The 15737-nt window shown below is 38.5% G+C and overlaps 1 protein-coding gene across 3 annotated transcripts in view; it reads left to right on the top strand.

Annotated features, from left to right (window-relative positions):
- Positions 1-1074: 1074 nt before the first annotated feature.
- Positions 1075-15737, top strand: part of MBTPS2 (membrane bound transcription factor peptidase, site 2) — a 31006-nt gene continuing 16343 nt past the window's right edge. The window contains exons 1-5 of one of the 3 annotated variants that reach the window (XR_004162194.2): positions 1075-1278; positions 5844-5992; positions 7635-7773; positions 11883-11986; positions 14271-14398. Coding sequence is in view for 2 of the 3 variants with exons in the window: in XM_085210837.1 (XP_085066963.1) it covers positions 1204-1278; positions 5844-5992; positions 7635-7773; positions 11883-11986; positions 14271-14398 (595 nt within the window). In the remaining variant the exon portion in view is untranslated. Of the gene's footprint in view, positions 1279-1400; positions 1876-5843; positions 5993-7634; positions 7774-11882; positions 11987-14270; positions 14399-15737 lie in introns of those variants that run through there. The other 2 variants (XM_085210837.1, XM_085210844.1) reach the window with 2 other exon arrangements.

Below are 15737 nucleotides of genomic sequence, written 5' to 3'. Positions count from 1 at the left end.
CCTTTTCAACCCAGGCTGTTCTATGATTCTATTATGATTCTAAAATCTAGATTTTGTGTTCCCTTGAATGCTTGGCCTACCCATCTCCTGTGTATCAGTTCTCTGGCAATGCCATATTATCAGTAAAAAGAAAGGGAGCAGGAAAGAGCCCAGGAACTCGGAGCTGAGGTGCTCTTCCTGATGGTGACAGTAAGGAAAACTCCCAGCAGATCGCTTTGGGAAGGACAGAATGAAGCAATACGTGTGCAGAACACAAAAGGAGCTGGAAAATACTGATAAACTGACTGAAAAACAGCATGAAAACGTATAAACTCTAGCAAAGAGAAGGCTTAGCTGATTGTTGAATTCAAAGCACAGACACTGGTAGAGCTCTTGAAAACATAACTGCTACAAAGCTTTCTGTGTGGAAAATACAGATTGTGGTTGATGTTATGAACTCCCAGCTGTTCCACAGCTCAGCCTGTGAACCCACAGACCAACATGTCAGAGGTGAAGAGCCAAGAAAGTAAGTTTTTTTTAGTAGATGTGTCCTGGGTGCTGACAGAGGCCAAATGTATCTGGTGCACACAGGGAAAGGTGAACTGGAAACCACAAACTGCAAAGGGCTCCCCCAACACTGGTGTCCTCATTGCTAAAAAGAACTTTTTAGAAATAATGGGATAATTGAGAGCATGATAGTGATTTTCGTTTATTCAGTTTTTTGGGGGAAGAGATCAATGTCACCATTTCTACAGGCTAATAAGTATTACTTTTCCTTACTCCTTGCTTTGTACTTGTTTGCCTTTAGCGCTCACGGTTTGAATTAAAGAAGACGTGAGTTCTGAAGACGGGACCTTATTGCACGCCACCCTCCTGGCAATTGCGAAGGCGACAACCCTCAGGCAAGGCGGGGCGTGGCGGTGGCTCCTTCCATATTGCCCCTCCCACCCCATCCCGAGCCAATCGCGCAGGTGCGGTCATGCCCGGGTTCAGCACGAGCGGGACGGACGGACGCCTCTCTGCGCACGCGCATCGCTGAGCGGGGCAACGCCTCCACGCATTCCTCCAGTGCCGTGACGTCACTGCGTCACCTGCCCAATCTCGATACGGATCCCGGAAGTGTCCGTGCGGACAATGCAACCGATGGAGAAAGGTTCCGGGGCAGGTTTAGTTCCGAGAGGCTCCTCCGCGTAAGCCGCCGCGACCGCCGGCTGGACTGCCACAATGATCCCGATCCCGGTGGTGGTGTGCGTACTGGGGGGCTGGTGCGCCATCTACCTAGTGGATACTCTGCTCAAGGTGAGGGCTGTGGGCGCAAAGCCCAACGGGAGCCCTTAGGCGGGTCAGCAGCGCCGCTCCCCTCCCCCCACCACCCATTCTGGGCCGGCGGAATCCGGCACCGCCGCCAGCCAGCGGCCTCCCCGCCTCCCCTCCCTCCTTGAGGGCCGGCCACGGTCCGCGCCTCGCTCGCGAGGGCCGCCGCTCCCCTGCGCGGCCCCTGCAGACCTGAGGCTACCCGTGCTGTCCCGCCAATCAGAATTAAGGGCTGCCTCAGGCCGCCGGGCCCACAGCGCTGCCCCGCTGTTCCCACTGTGACATGTGGTGGCACAAGAAATACGAGGAAAATATAAAACGAAAGGTTCCACCTAGAATTCTCTTGCTTTTTGAATTTGATATTACAGTCCAGGAACTGCTCTGTTTCTACCAAGTACGGGCCTAGCAATATCAAAGTAACAAATGTTCGTTTTGTCACTGGTGTGAAACAAGGGGGAAAATGCTATAAGGAAAGCTATGTTTTAGCTGATGAGGACCCTTGGAAAATTAAGTAGCTCCCCCTGCTGCTAATTGTCGTAGAGCAAACGGAGCAAAGGCTGGATCTTAAAAACGCAGTCAACGGTGAGAGCCATTAGTTGTCAAATATTAATCTGTATGTTTTAATTTTCAGATTTTAATCCACTGAGGCTATATTATGTCTATGTTAAATATATCAAGGCTATATTTGATAACAAGCACAACATTGCTTGGAAATATGTTAGAGAATTGGCTGAACGCAAGAATATGCTCCTGGGTGAGTGAAACACTCTAAAAACCATCAGGAAGATCAGTCAGCAGGCTGATGTTCTTCTGGTGGCAGCTTTGTGTCTGATGAAAAATCTCAGGCTGTAAAGCAATCACTGAATTCACATAGCAGACTCTTATGGCATGGTGCTGAGACCCATTTGTATCTCTGAGATTTGGAAGATTTTTTTTTTCAGAATTAGAGCTTAAAATAATTCCTTTTTGTAAGTAAGAAGGGCCAGTGCTTTTCTGAGAACCTAGAAGCAGCAAAGGAGAAAAAAAAAAATCTACATTGTTTGGGGGCAACTTAGTATCTACTTTATATTGAGAAAAAAAGGGGAATGCCTGGAATGCTCTTGCAAGCACGAATGTCCAGGAGTTAAATTGTAACTTTGATGCTTTAACTACAAGTTACCAATGGTTATTAATCGTCTGGAAGTATGTGGGAGCTGCTGGGTTTCAGTAGATCTTGCTGGTAGATCTGTTAAGTTTCAAGTACCACAGCCAGAATAAATTATGGATTAAATAATCAGATTTACGTAATTAGGAAATTCATGTTTGTTTTATTGCTAGTACTCTAAATCTCCCAACACACTCTTAACTCTGAACTGCTGGCAACTGTATCAAACTGCCTAGATCTCCAGACTCTTTCAGTGTAAGCGCATGAAAAGGACCTACAGAACGTGAGTGAAAAAGTACTTCTGGGGTACTTTTATGTTCATTATGCTGATAATGTTTTGGGCAAGAGGATATGTGCTGTAACTTGATGTTTATTCTGTAAACATTTTAGACATGCAAAGTCTCTTGCTTGACTTGATCTCTTATTATTTTTGTTCAGAATTCAAGAGTTTCTGTTAGGCAGTCTCACTCTTTGGGATTCTGTAATATGAAAAGCAGAACTATGTGTATAAATGACATTTTGCACAAATAAATTCACCTAATATTGCTTACAGAATTAGGTTACAGGGTACATTTGTGTTAGCAAATCAACAATGATTCAAGCTGAGTTTTGGAAAATTCCTCTTGCTGCTCTTCATTTGAACCACTGATAAGAAAGCTTCCTGGTGAAAGCTGGATCTTACAAAAGGGAGTCACTTAGGCAGACTCCTGAATTGCTGCTCCCCAGCATGCTACGTCATCCCATTTGCCTGAAGGAGCAGGGATGTGAAAAGGGTAGAAGGTTGTCCCTCCTTCTGATATGAGAAATAAAAGATGCTTTGGGGCCGTTCAGTCGAGGTGAGCCTTCAGCTTTTAAGGTCAGGAAGCTGAAATGGTCTAGGGCTTTTGAACGGCCTTTGTCAGCACAAAAGAATGTTAAGGGCTCCTGCTTGCTGGCAGATATTTATGGAGCTCCTGGAGTATTTAGTAGGCGGTCATTAATTTGAAAGGTTGCATAAATAAAAAGGGTATCGCTTTTATAGTAAAATTAATGTAGCAGAGATCACTTAGAGTTCAAGTTAAAGAAGCAGAACCCGGGTCTGTGGAGGAGGATTGAGATGAAACAAAGGGTAATAACATACCTCATACCAGGCCAAGATGGTGCGTGTCGTAATGTTATGATCCTATTGGACTCGGAACAGAAGGAGCAAAAGTTTGCGTAGAGCTTTTTAATAGGCTTTGAAAAGAATGTAGTAACTTGTTTCAAGGGATGCTGTCATTTAGTGATTATGAATACCATTTACAAACCAAAGTTGTTTTTTGTGCCTCTCTGTAAATGTATTATTCAAGAATCCCGCATTTCTCATTAAGAGCTGCTTATTTGTTTATGCCTTGCTAGTAGAAAAGGGCTGTGGTTTGATTAGAATGAATTTGAAGGGATGCATTAGTGGAATTTCTAGGGGAAATGTGGTTGATGTTTTTGTATGTGGTTAAAAGAACAGATATTTTTGAAGTGCCAGATCTCTATTTCTGATTATAATGCTTGTTTATTTGTTTCTTTTTTGGTTGGTTGGTTTTTGTTTGCTTAGGTTTCAGAGTGTTTGGGATTGTTGGTTGTTTTTTTTTTTAATGCTATGTGAACTGAATAGGTTACATATGTTTACGGAATTTGCAAAAGATGATTTCTCATGTCAGATGTACTTAATGTCATGTAGATTTTTGTTCTTAATTATAGATAGATTATGTGAGAAGGCATTTTTCTTTGTTTCTCTGGCCTAAGTGTTATTTGTAAAAGTGTAATATTCTTTGTCTTCTTTTCTATTAAAAGTAGGCTAGCAAATGCTGATGGGATTGTGGATAGTAAACTTAGCAGTATTGTAGGGAATGACTGACCAGTATTGACTGGGGGATACATTACAACAAAAACTTCTGTGGTTGTCCTTAGCTGACTGAACAAAAATATGACTAAAATCAATAAGTTGTAGATGGAAGTTACACAGAAACATATGAGTAGAAAGAATAACATGAAAGGCTGTTACTTGAACTATTTTTTTAGTTCAGTAAATTTTAGTTTACGTCGTTATTAATTCAACAAAATGAGAAAAGCTATGAATATGTTTGTGGAAGATACGACACACTGCTTGTTTCCCACCACCACCACAGGAGGACAGAAGTAATGCAAGGAACTTGGCAAGTTCTAAATTTGTTTCAAGAACCATGGAAGATAGCCAGGAACCTGTGAAGATCTGTCTAGGGGCACAGCGGACTCTCTTGTGAACTGCATATTCCTGACGTCTTCAGTAGGTGCTGCTTCTCATAGGGAAACTCAGGAGCAATGCTATAGTTCAGACAGCTCTGAAGACTTGTCTGGATTATGTCAGACACACTTCTGCTCTGATACACTTCTACTCAGCTACAAATTTCTCTTTTAACCTCTAGGGAAAGCTGTCCTTCTTTGGCTTTCTGATACTAGCTTCCAGGAAGTAGGCTGAGGAAGGACTATTGAGAAAACCAGCACCATATATTATAAAATATAGTAAAGTATTAATTATACAGTCCGTAGGTTGCATTCATTACAAATATAAGAAGTGTTTGGAACTATTAGGAAGGTGTACCAACAGTATCTTGAAAAGCTGTTAAATTATTAGTGAAATTGCTGTTGCAGAACAGATTGGCAATTTTAAAGTCCTTCTGCCTTTTTGGTATTATGACCATGTATTTCAAGTCTCTTCAGTAATAGTGTTTGAAAAGTAGACCTTATTTTTACCCTTGCTAAAGGATACTCCCACTACTGATCCACATCTTACCAATATTAGAAACAAGTTGATGCCAACAAAGCCAACAGAATGTGTTTTTCTTTACTACAGTTTTAAAAACATTTACTAAAATATAATTATACAGAAAAGAAATACCATATAAGTTCATTTTTTAGCCTTCTATCCAGACAGTTAAAAATCACTCAAAGTAATGCAACAGTAATAAAGATAATAACGATCTTATTTGCTAAATACTACTGAATACCCAGTTTCTCTCATAACCCTAGAACTGCTGTGAGTTACTCAAAGCAGTGGCATGCTTTTTGTACTATGTGTCACACCTATGAGTCAAAGAGGGTTTTGACACACTGGAACAGTTTGCCCAAGGAGGTTGTGGATGCCCCATCCCTGGAGGCATTCAAGGTCAGGCTGGATGTGGCTCTGGGCAGCCTGGTCTGGTGGTTGGTGACCCTGCACATAGCAGGGGGCTTGAAACTAGATGTTCTTTAAGGTCCTTTTCAACCCAGGCCATTCTATGATTCTATGAATCTATGACATGTATGAAGTTATGTGTTTGTCTTCACATATGAATGGATCTGATTTACTGCTTCGCCACGTAGCACAAATCTTCCTTACAGTTTTGGGTTAACCTAACTTTCTATTGTTTTGCAGTCATCCAGCTCTTTGAAGGCATCTTATGAAGACTGGTTGGTGAATTATGGCTTGAGTGTCTCTCCTTTTCACATGCGATGGCAAACAGCACTTTTCAACCGGCAGTTCTACAACTGGGGGAGGTGGAAACCCAGATTTCTGTATTTATGGTATATATTCAGGATATTTTTTTTCTGTCAAATGAGTACAGAGGCAGCATCTATCACCATATGTATGCCTTTTATCCATAGCAGTGGAATGGGTAGATCTGATTATTACTGTAGACTAACAATAAAATTGAACAAACATGGTAGTCATAAATGTATTGTGCAAGCATAAGTCTATCTCCTCTGCTAAAAATAACATAGCTAAGTTACACATGGATATGCTATAAAACTAGAAATCCGTAAACTGTATTTCTACCTATGGTTTGAGCCATTCATAGTTCTTAAATACAGAGCTGTTACATATGTTACTGTGTGAGTAGGCAGATGTGAAAGCAGCTTCTTATATCCCAGGTCTGTCCATTACTGCACATTGAGTTTTCCTCTGATCATGCCCCGTTGCCAATCATTTCCCAGGCATTCAGCAGCTATACCTAGTCAGAAGCACATTGCTCTCATTCTGTCTTTTACTTACCTACTCTTCTCCCTGCTAAAATTGGACAGATTGCTAGTAATGGGTAAATTAGCAGAGTGGTTAGTATGGATGCTTCTGGACTGGTTTAGGAAATTACTGCTGAAGTGTTTTCCTACTGTAACTCTGTATCTAATCTGAAAAAAAAAAGAGTAGGGCTTGAATGTATTTTCATTTCCTGTATTGCTATCCCCAAAGTGGTAGTTGTGAAAGAGAATTCTGCTTCATATTTGTTTCTCTAGCATGGAGTGATTTTACTTTGATTTTAAATAGTTCATAGAGTTCTGTATCAATCACAATTTTTAATGTGTATAATTTATTACAGCATAATGTTTATACCACTCTATTTAATTAACATTATAGGTACATATTGATTAAAATAAATTTGTTAATTTCCAGTTAGTCTTTTTAAGGATGATAAAAGAACAATTATGCTGTTGCGAAAAGAAGAACAGCTAGTGAATTGAAATGCTTTAGCTAGAAAATAAACTTTATCACATCATTCAAGTATATAATAGAGTAGAAGAATAATAATGATGAATAAAAATCAGCCATTAGATGGACCGATCTAAATTGAAATGTTTTTCAACATAATGGTTTTAATAAATTAAATAGATGAGAGGAAAAATATCTTTAAAGTAATTGATTTTAACCTAGTGTTGCATTTGTATCTCCTGATTTTTCTTCTTTAAGGAAATTTGAGTCTCATGTAAACGTTCTTTATTTTTTTATTGCTGGTGAAGAAGATGCAAGTATGTGTGTATACTACCTCATCACTTGATCCACAGCACTAAATATGTGATGGTGGGGTGTAGCATGTTAAATTATAATTGTAAAGTTATGTTTTTATTCACGGTTAATGACAAGTTACTCGTACTGGGTAACTGAATAAAGATTAGAATATATAAGAACAGCATAAAAATATTTGAAAGTGAATCGAGATGTGATTTGGATGTCAAACATTTATTAAACAAGGAAAATATTATTCAAGTTTATGTTACTGATATAACTATTGGCACTGTTAGTTTCCTTTAGCTAATGTTTTTGTACTGTATTGTTGATGTGTGAGTAGTAATAGCACTGGGTAAGTTTTGCCTTACTCTGCTAAATTGTACTAATGTGGTTAAGTATATTCTAGCACCTATGCATTTCTTAACTATTTGTCTGTCTTTGTAGGTTCAGCATGGGAATGGTGTTTGGTATAGCTGCTATGTTTGGCTCTGTGATTCTTCTTGGAAAGACACTGATGCAAATACTGACACAGATGCTGACTGAGGCACCAACAGCCCAGAATGATCGTATGCTGCAAGTTGTGGTAAGTGTTTTCTCCTCAGGTCTTCATTTGAGGGTTGTGAGCTGATACTAACCATCTTCTTAATGAGATATACAGTACTCGAATTCTCCCATGTAAGAATAACCTAGCTGCTGATACTCATTTAAATAAAAATTTGCTGGTTTATTATCAGCCTTAAAAATGAGATGAAGGTGGTAAAAAATGAGAGGACAAGTAAAGGTAAATATGTGGAAGATCTTATATTAAATACTCTCAGAAGCGAGAACTGGCTAGTGATTTTGAAAAGCTTTAAATTATTATACTACTAAGAATAGAAAACAGCAATCACAGTACTAAGAATACAAAACAGCAGTAAGAGTTTACATTCTCTGAGCAGTAGAGGCAATGGTGGCCTTGAAGTTTGCAAAACTAATCCATAATCCACAAGAAGAGAGGTATTTTCTTTCATTTATTACTATACAAAGTATTAGTGGGAAGGGAAAGAATTTTAAAGAGCTTTGTGTTATTGTAGAAGCAAAGATTCATATGTGAGGAGAGATGGCATATTTTTGGATTGTTCAAGGACCTCTGCCTAATTTACAGTATGAAATTGAGGGTCCTGTTTCTGGCAATATCTAGTCAAAGGCTTGGTAACAATTTATTTTATTGTTTCATGGATTTCTGATGATGGACAATATACAATGTTATTTTAAAAAGGAATGTATTTTATAGAATGGGAGAGATTGCAAATATTGTCTTTTTTATGTCTTGCATCAAAATATGTAAGGTGGTAATGGAAGAAATGACACTGAACTTAGAACAGTTTTAACCTTAGTTCTCCAAGAATTCTCTCTGACTAGAATGTGTAGGCAGAGGTTGCTCTGCCTTCCGTTACATGGCAGTGATACCCAACCATTTTGCTCTATTTTAATATTCAGTCAAGTGAACAGAAGTTGGGGATTGTGTGCTCCCAGGATAGACCTTCACATCAGCATGTGCTACAGATTCACTGCATTTGGTATGGTTTGGATTTGTTTCACACATACAGGGTGAATATAGGAAATACAGTATGTGCTGGAAAAGGAGACAACCTGGGAAAGAAATACTGGTACTGCCAGTGTGGGCGTCTGGTCCACAGCCTGCACCTGAATTATCTCTAGAGGCAGACAGGAGCAAGTGGGAAGTCGTGGTGGTGTGCTGTGTGTCCGAGAGAGCACAAATTGAACACGAGACTGAAGATTTCTCATTTTCTTGCAAATAGAGTCCATCCTAAGAATGTATGTTTATTACATTCCAGAATAAGAAAAACGTCCTTTACATTTTCTTTTCCCTCCCCTCCCTTCCCCTCCCTTCCCCTCCCTTCCCCTCCCTTCCCCTCCTCTCCTCTCCTCTCCTCTCCTCTCCTCTCCTCTCCTCTCCTCTCCTCTCCTCTCCTCTCCTCTCCTCTCCTCTCCTCTCCTCTCCTCTCCTCTCCTCTCCTCTCCTCCTCCTCTCCTCTCCTCTCCTCTTTTCTTTTCAAGATCATTTTTTGATCTAGTGGGTGGCTACTGAGCCTGTGATAGGGTGGTTGGAACTAGGTGATCTTTAAGATCCTTTCCAACCCAAGCCATTCTGTGATTCAATGGATCTATCCACTTTTTTGATACCAGAGTCAACTGGTTACTTGCAATACTCAGCTTTTCTATGTAAGTGACATAAATAAATAAAAGGAAAGCAAAGTAAAGATGAGCCCTTGGAAGTAATCTGCTGTGAAACTGTAACTATGAAAGCTCAAGTATAGCATAATATTAACAATTTCAGCGTGGAATGGATTCCTCAGTAACTGCAAATTGGCGGTATCACTGCACTCAAACCAAGGACAGATCAGTACTGAAAAAGATGGATATTATAGGGATAGTGTAATATCATGTATGAGGATGAGATTACTTCTCCTAAGATGACTTGTGGTTGACTTTTTTTCCTACCTTATTCTTTCATTTCTGAAATGAATTACACTCAGTTGAATAATTCTGCTTTTAAAGAATTCCAGTATTCTGTTTGAAGGGAATGTGGTAGCATAAATTGATTTTAAAAAGTGACCCAAATGAGGTTGCAAATAATGAAGAAAAAGCGAGGAAAGTCTTCTCCTCATTTAGATTAGTTATCTGTATGCTTCATAATTAATCAATTACCTTGGAAGAGACAAAGTTAGGTGCTTTCTTTAAAAAATAAATAAATTTGTTAACTATGTTTCAGCATTTGGCATGGATCTACTTAGCCTTTAGCCTTCAGTTTTGGGGGAGGGGAAATACAGTTCTGCTTGCGTTCCATTCATTAAGATTTTTTTGCACCTTTTCTCTTATTTTTTTCAGTCCTGTACTTTATTTAAACTATCCACCAGTAGGTAACTCAGTAGCTGCCCTCTCTTGTGTTGGCTGCCTGTTAACAAAAGCAGCTAAGAAGATCAGCTATTAGGAAAGCATCTTTCAATAGAGGCATTACTGGAAGACCATGAAGTATAAGATGGCAATGCCAATTCACAAACTACTGCATGAATCCTTCATGATATTTAGCTTCCCTTTTAGGTGTATCTTAAACTTGCTTTGACATGTGCACTGAAAAGCATTCAGTGCTGTTTTCTCACGTGCTACACTCAGGGTGGCACTAAGATGGTGGCATTTGCTGTTGCTGTCTGTCCTTCCCTGTATGTGGAGCAGACAGCCACTGAAAACACTACTTAAGTGATCCATTAGTGCCACCAGCTGATGCTTCAATTGCTGCAATGGATGCTTAACAAGTGAATAGCAGCTATTTTCATACAGTGGGGTAGGACTGTTGTGCCAGTTAAAATATATTCCTTGGTCATGATCACAGTCTGAACAGAATTTGTGAAATAATTCAGTATAATACTAGTGAATATGGTCCTCTGAAGGATTTTTTTTTTTTAGCAAGTTGGTCTCATCAAGCTGTTGCAGAGTTTTGCATAGGTAGTTAAATGCACATAATTGAGAAATGAGCTAGACTGAATGGTAGGGTTGACTGGGATCTGTTCAGTTGAATCTGCTGCTGGAACAGCAGCCAGGAGCTGCAGCTTTTTGTGTAAAATGAGGTCATTTGAAGAGTCTTAGAGGCAGGTGAAGAATTTTTGCCTATAGCATCTCTTTTCTCCCACTGAACCACAATTAATGCCAAGTATACTGCAGCTGATAGTACCCCAGTGTTTCTTAGAAATGGGAGAGCAGCAGGATAGGCAGGACGACTGGAGTGCCCCCCAAGCCAGCAGCTCAAGTGGTGTGGTCTTGCTACTTCAGCCACAGCAGTTGAGAAAATCTGAGAGCTGAGCAGCTCTCTGTCCCATGGAGAGAGAAGATGGTTCCTCCTTCTGTGACCTGTGCCTTCTTAGGAGCCTGACTGAAAGGAGCTGTTGTAGAAGAGCTGAGGTGTGGTAGGAATCCACAGCAATAGAAGGAACTGGGGGCATGCATCTTATACCTTTGTCAAAGTAATATATCCATTGCAAGTGCTGTTTTAGATGTTAATTTGCCATATGTAGACTGCCAAAACTTGAACAACAGAGAGCTTACCCTTTTATGATCTTTTAAATTTGGAGTGATCTCATATTTTATATACAGAGAGAGGGGAGACTGACAATTCCAGCTGAAGGCTGTTACTTTTTTTTTTTTTTTTTTAACTTTTAGTGCTCATGTTTTAAGTGCAATACACTTTTTTTTTCTTTTTTTTTCTTTTTTTTTTTTTTTGGAGAGTGGATCTCAATAGCCATGTGACTGTCTGCAGCACAATGTAAACCACTTTTCACAGTTCCAAGCCTCATTATAGCTGAAGGCTGCATATGTGTTTATAAAGTGTTGGAGCTTAATATAAAGTAGGACACACTCTGTCTTGATTGTGGGGACTGAATAGGAAGAATGAAGGCTTTTTCTCCTACAGAGCTTTTCAACTTTTAACATAAGAATATATATTCCAAGTATTTTAAAATATATTGAGTAAACTGAGAGGAGTTACAAACCAGCAGTGCTGTGTGAGTGGCTCTTACTGTGTTGGTGGGCTGAGAAAGCTGAGTGAGAGCAGCAAGGATAGAGACAGAATAATTTGTCTTTGTACCTCTTGGTTTCCTAGTGTGTTTTGTTTTGTTGTCATGCCCACATGAACAGGTGCCTGGTGTAAATTTGCCTGTCAGCCAGCTGACCTATTTCTTCTCTGCAATCCTCATCAGTGGTGTGATACATGAAGTCGGCCATGGGGTGGCAGCTATTCGGTAATACAAACTACTTTTCTCTTACTATGTGCCAACAAAGCCTAATATTCCAGAGTATTTAATTACAAGGGAAATGTTAGCATTTTTTCAGCTTTTCTTGGCAATCCATTTATTCTTTATTTCGTAAATTCCTTAGATTTTAAGTTTCTAAAGATGTACAATAAAGAAGAAAGTTTTCATGAAAAGTGTTCTACTGATTGTGAGAAAGGAATTCTGCTTTGTAAATATACCATGCTGCATCAGGTTTAAAATAATTCTGCTTTTGAGTGATCCTGTTTTTCACGCAGTAGTTCTATTTCTGGAGCTGTGGCATTTGAAGAGGACTTGCATGCTATTGCACAATGGTACTTTAAAATACTTTTTTTTTTGATTTGTTAAACACAGCTTGTGAAGTAGCATCTAAAAGGGCTAAAGCAGCAATTCAGTCAAATGTGATTTGCCCCTGTTAATCTCAATGATGTGTGAATTTTTGATCACAGATGAGATTCTTATTATTACTTAACTGTGACGATTACTTCTTTTGTGAAGTTATTGACCTGGTTAATCATTACACTTAAATGGTACTTCAGCATAGGAGGGTTAAGTGGTGCTTCCTGGAACTGATTTCCCAGTGTCCTCCACATTTCTCCTAAGCATCAGAGGCATTAGCTGTCCCATGGGCATGAAACTCTAAATTGTTTCACTGATTTTCTTGAGCGCAGGAAGACATGACACATCTAAATCTGTTACTACCTGTTTTATGGTCCTCAATGTTCTCAGTCAAAGGACTGATGTGGGTCCCTATGTATCATATAATCCATTTGTCTGCAAGCTTAGTTTCTCTTATAATATTTTTATCAGTGGAAGAAGAAGCTCTTACACTTGTGCATCCCACAATAGGAAGAGATAAGAAAATTTCCTTCAGGTGCTGTTGGTTAACTGCAGAGAATTCAGGAGTAACTGTCGAGCTGTTTCTGCCATTTGTAACCTGGTATGGTATAAGAGTAGTATGATACTTTCACTCAAGATCTGGGGTGATGGCTTGGAATATTCAGCTTCAGTTTATCTTTTTGTTGAAATTTGATTCTCATCTATTTTTAGGAGAAAAAAATGGTATTGTCCAACGTAAAGTTGCTATCGGTTAAAATCTGGAAGACTTAAGTTGTTTTTTACTGCTGCTGCTGTTTTTTCCGTTTTTGTTTTGTTTTGTTTGATTTTTTATTTTTCCTCCTAGTACAGGTTGGGTATATAGTGCTGTTGCAGTCAATCCTCAGGTTTTACTAAATAGCTGTACTATGCAAAAATTCTGTTTATTATTATCATTGTGTATGATAATAAAGTTTTCAGGCAAATCACTTTGACCCTCTGAAATCTATTACATGCTTTTGCCAACTTCAGTTCAAGATAGTATTGGCTGTGAACTACAAAAGCTTAAAGTATTTGAGTCTTAGCTTAGTCAAAGTTTATGCCAAAAAGTCTTTTCTCTGTCCATCTTCTACCCAAGTAATGAAGTATGGAATGCCTATGAGAGTGCAGATTTCTTATTTGTAGTAAGGGTAGGTCTTATGAGCTGAATGAAGGGAATTTGTGTGTTCACTCTGGGTCATTTTGCATAAATTCTATTCATAATTTTATGTCTTCTTTTATATGCACCTCATTCTTGCAGCTGGTATTGTATAAAAAGGATCTAAGTATAATGCTATATCCACAAAAATAAACAAACAGAAAATATTAGCTGATTTGTACCTGGTTTGCAACAACTGTCTTTGAATGTGATTGCCACGCCTCTGCAAGTGCCTTATAAGATATGTAGCTTCAAAGAGCACCAAAAAAGTGCCTTTAAGGGTGTACCTAGTAAAGAGAAGACATAGCTTTCCCAGGTAATTTTTCATGGATTACTTTGAAATTGAGTTATAAGGGTTATCATTTTTTACTTAAAAGATGACCCTAATATTAACTTATATGTTAAAGTATCTATTACTTCCAAAAAAAAAAAAAAGTATTTAATACATTAAATGCATTAATACTTTCGTTGTGTAGGAAGCAGAAAAGAAGTTGAATTTGGTGTTTATTTTTTACCTCACTCATAAATGCTTGTTGCATGAAAGTGGCAGATAGTGCAGAAGATTTCCTCTAGTTTAATTATCTTTCTGTCCTTCATGTTATGAAGAATAAGTTAGCTTTATAGTTATAATTTTTGTTCTTCTCATAGGCAAAAATAAATATGCCTTGAAGAATCTCACACTTCTTTGTTTCCTAGTGTGCAATAACTCTTCATTTTTCTTTCTTTTTTTTTCTTTTTAAGAGAACAAGTACGATTTAATGGATTTGGGATTTTTATCTTCATTGTCTATCCTGGCGCGTTTGTTGATCTCTTTACAACCCACTTGCAACTAATATCACCAGTCCAGCAGTTAAGAATATTTTGTGCAGGTAATATTTTCTGCTCTTTTAGTAAGTCTTTGCTTAGCACAGTTACTTTACAGGCACCACGTGTAAATCTTTGGTAGAAGACCAAACATTTAAAATGGAGAAGCATAAAAACTTCTATTTACTTAAAGATGGTCATTCTGTTCTGAACCTAAACTGTGATGTCATAATTTTGTTTTTAGTCACTACTGTCCTTATTGTGTTATTTTCTGAGGCAGAATAGTTCTATTCCTAGGAGTTTAATGAGTACTGTTTTCCTGCCTTGAAAAATGTTAAGCCTTATATCTGATTCAGAATGCTCATAGATGTGGCTGGGGATGTAGTTTCTGATCATCCTCTCCCACTACCATAAGCTCTTAAACCAGCTCAGGTACAGAAGCTCCTTTAACTCTTTTTTGCATATTGAATGGCCTAAATAGTGAAATGGTGGAGCATACAAGCTGGAAAATGCTCAAACCAAAGATTGGTGATATGAGAATGTCATTTGCTGTCACAAGTGAACATTCTTGTGTGACCACAACTGCAATAGGAGCAGTGTGATTTTCAACAATATCTTGAGTGATTTTCAATAAAGTGTGAGTTACGTTATTAAATAGTTGACTGGGTTTTGATGTTGCTATCAGAAGGAAATAAAGGCTAAACCACAAACATCTCCAAAGAGAATCGCAGCTAATGGCTCCAAATAAGCTTCCAAATGGTCTTTTGTTCTAAAGAGAAATCCCTGGATACTGGGAATTAGAGCACCATTGTTGTGGGAAGTTATACTGAGACTGTGTTATGCTTCAATTGCTTGTATTACTGACTTCTAGAGACAAAGAAGGCTCCCAACATACTGAAGGAAAGATAGAAAAATTAATGTTATGCTTCAGTTCATGATAAATATAATTTTCTGTTGCAGGGAGCAATAGAAAGCAGCCAGCCTGTTGTACTATGAACATACACTGTTTTTTGAATATTGTAACTGTAGGCTTTTAGATTGGCACGGGAACACTTAGCAAAGTTTTCATAGATCAGGTAAATGATGATAAATGTTAGGAAAATGAAAATATCTATATTCCAAATGCCCTAATGTACCAAAATAATTTGTTGCAATAGACTAACTTATGGAGCTCTTTTTCTCAAATTAATCCATTTCCATTTTCAGCTGGTTGTGAACAGAACCGAAAGAGAAGAAATAATTCTCAAAATGAGTTGTTTGCGTTTATTTTTGGAAAATCATCTAGAAAAATTAGTTTATAAGCTGCAGTAGAAAAGAATTGCTTGCATAGCTTGACGAGTGAACGCTTTTAATCATTTTGAGAAAACCTGAAATAGGGTTATACAAGGTAGGAACAAACACCTT

This window comes from Meleagris gallopavo, chromosome 1 (genome assembly GCF_905368555.1).
Source record: "Meleagris gallopavo chromosome 1, MGAL_WU_HG_1.1, whole genome shotgun sequence".
In the NCBI taxonomy this organism is placed as follows: Eukaryota; Metazoa; Chordata; class Aves; order Galliformes; family Phasianidae; genus Meleagris; species Meleagris gallopavo.
Note: the sequence above shows the minus strand (reverse complement) of the source record. Positions and strands in the feature narration are given on the sequence as shown.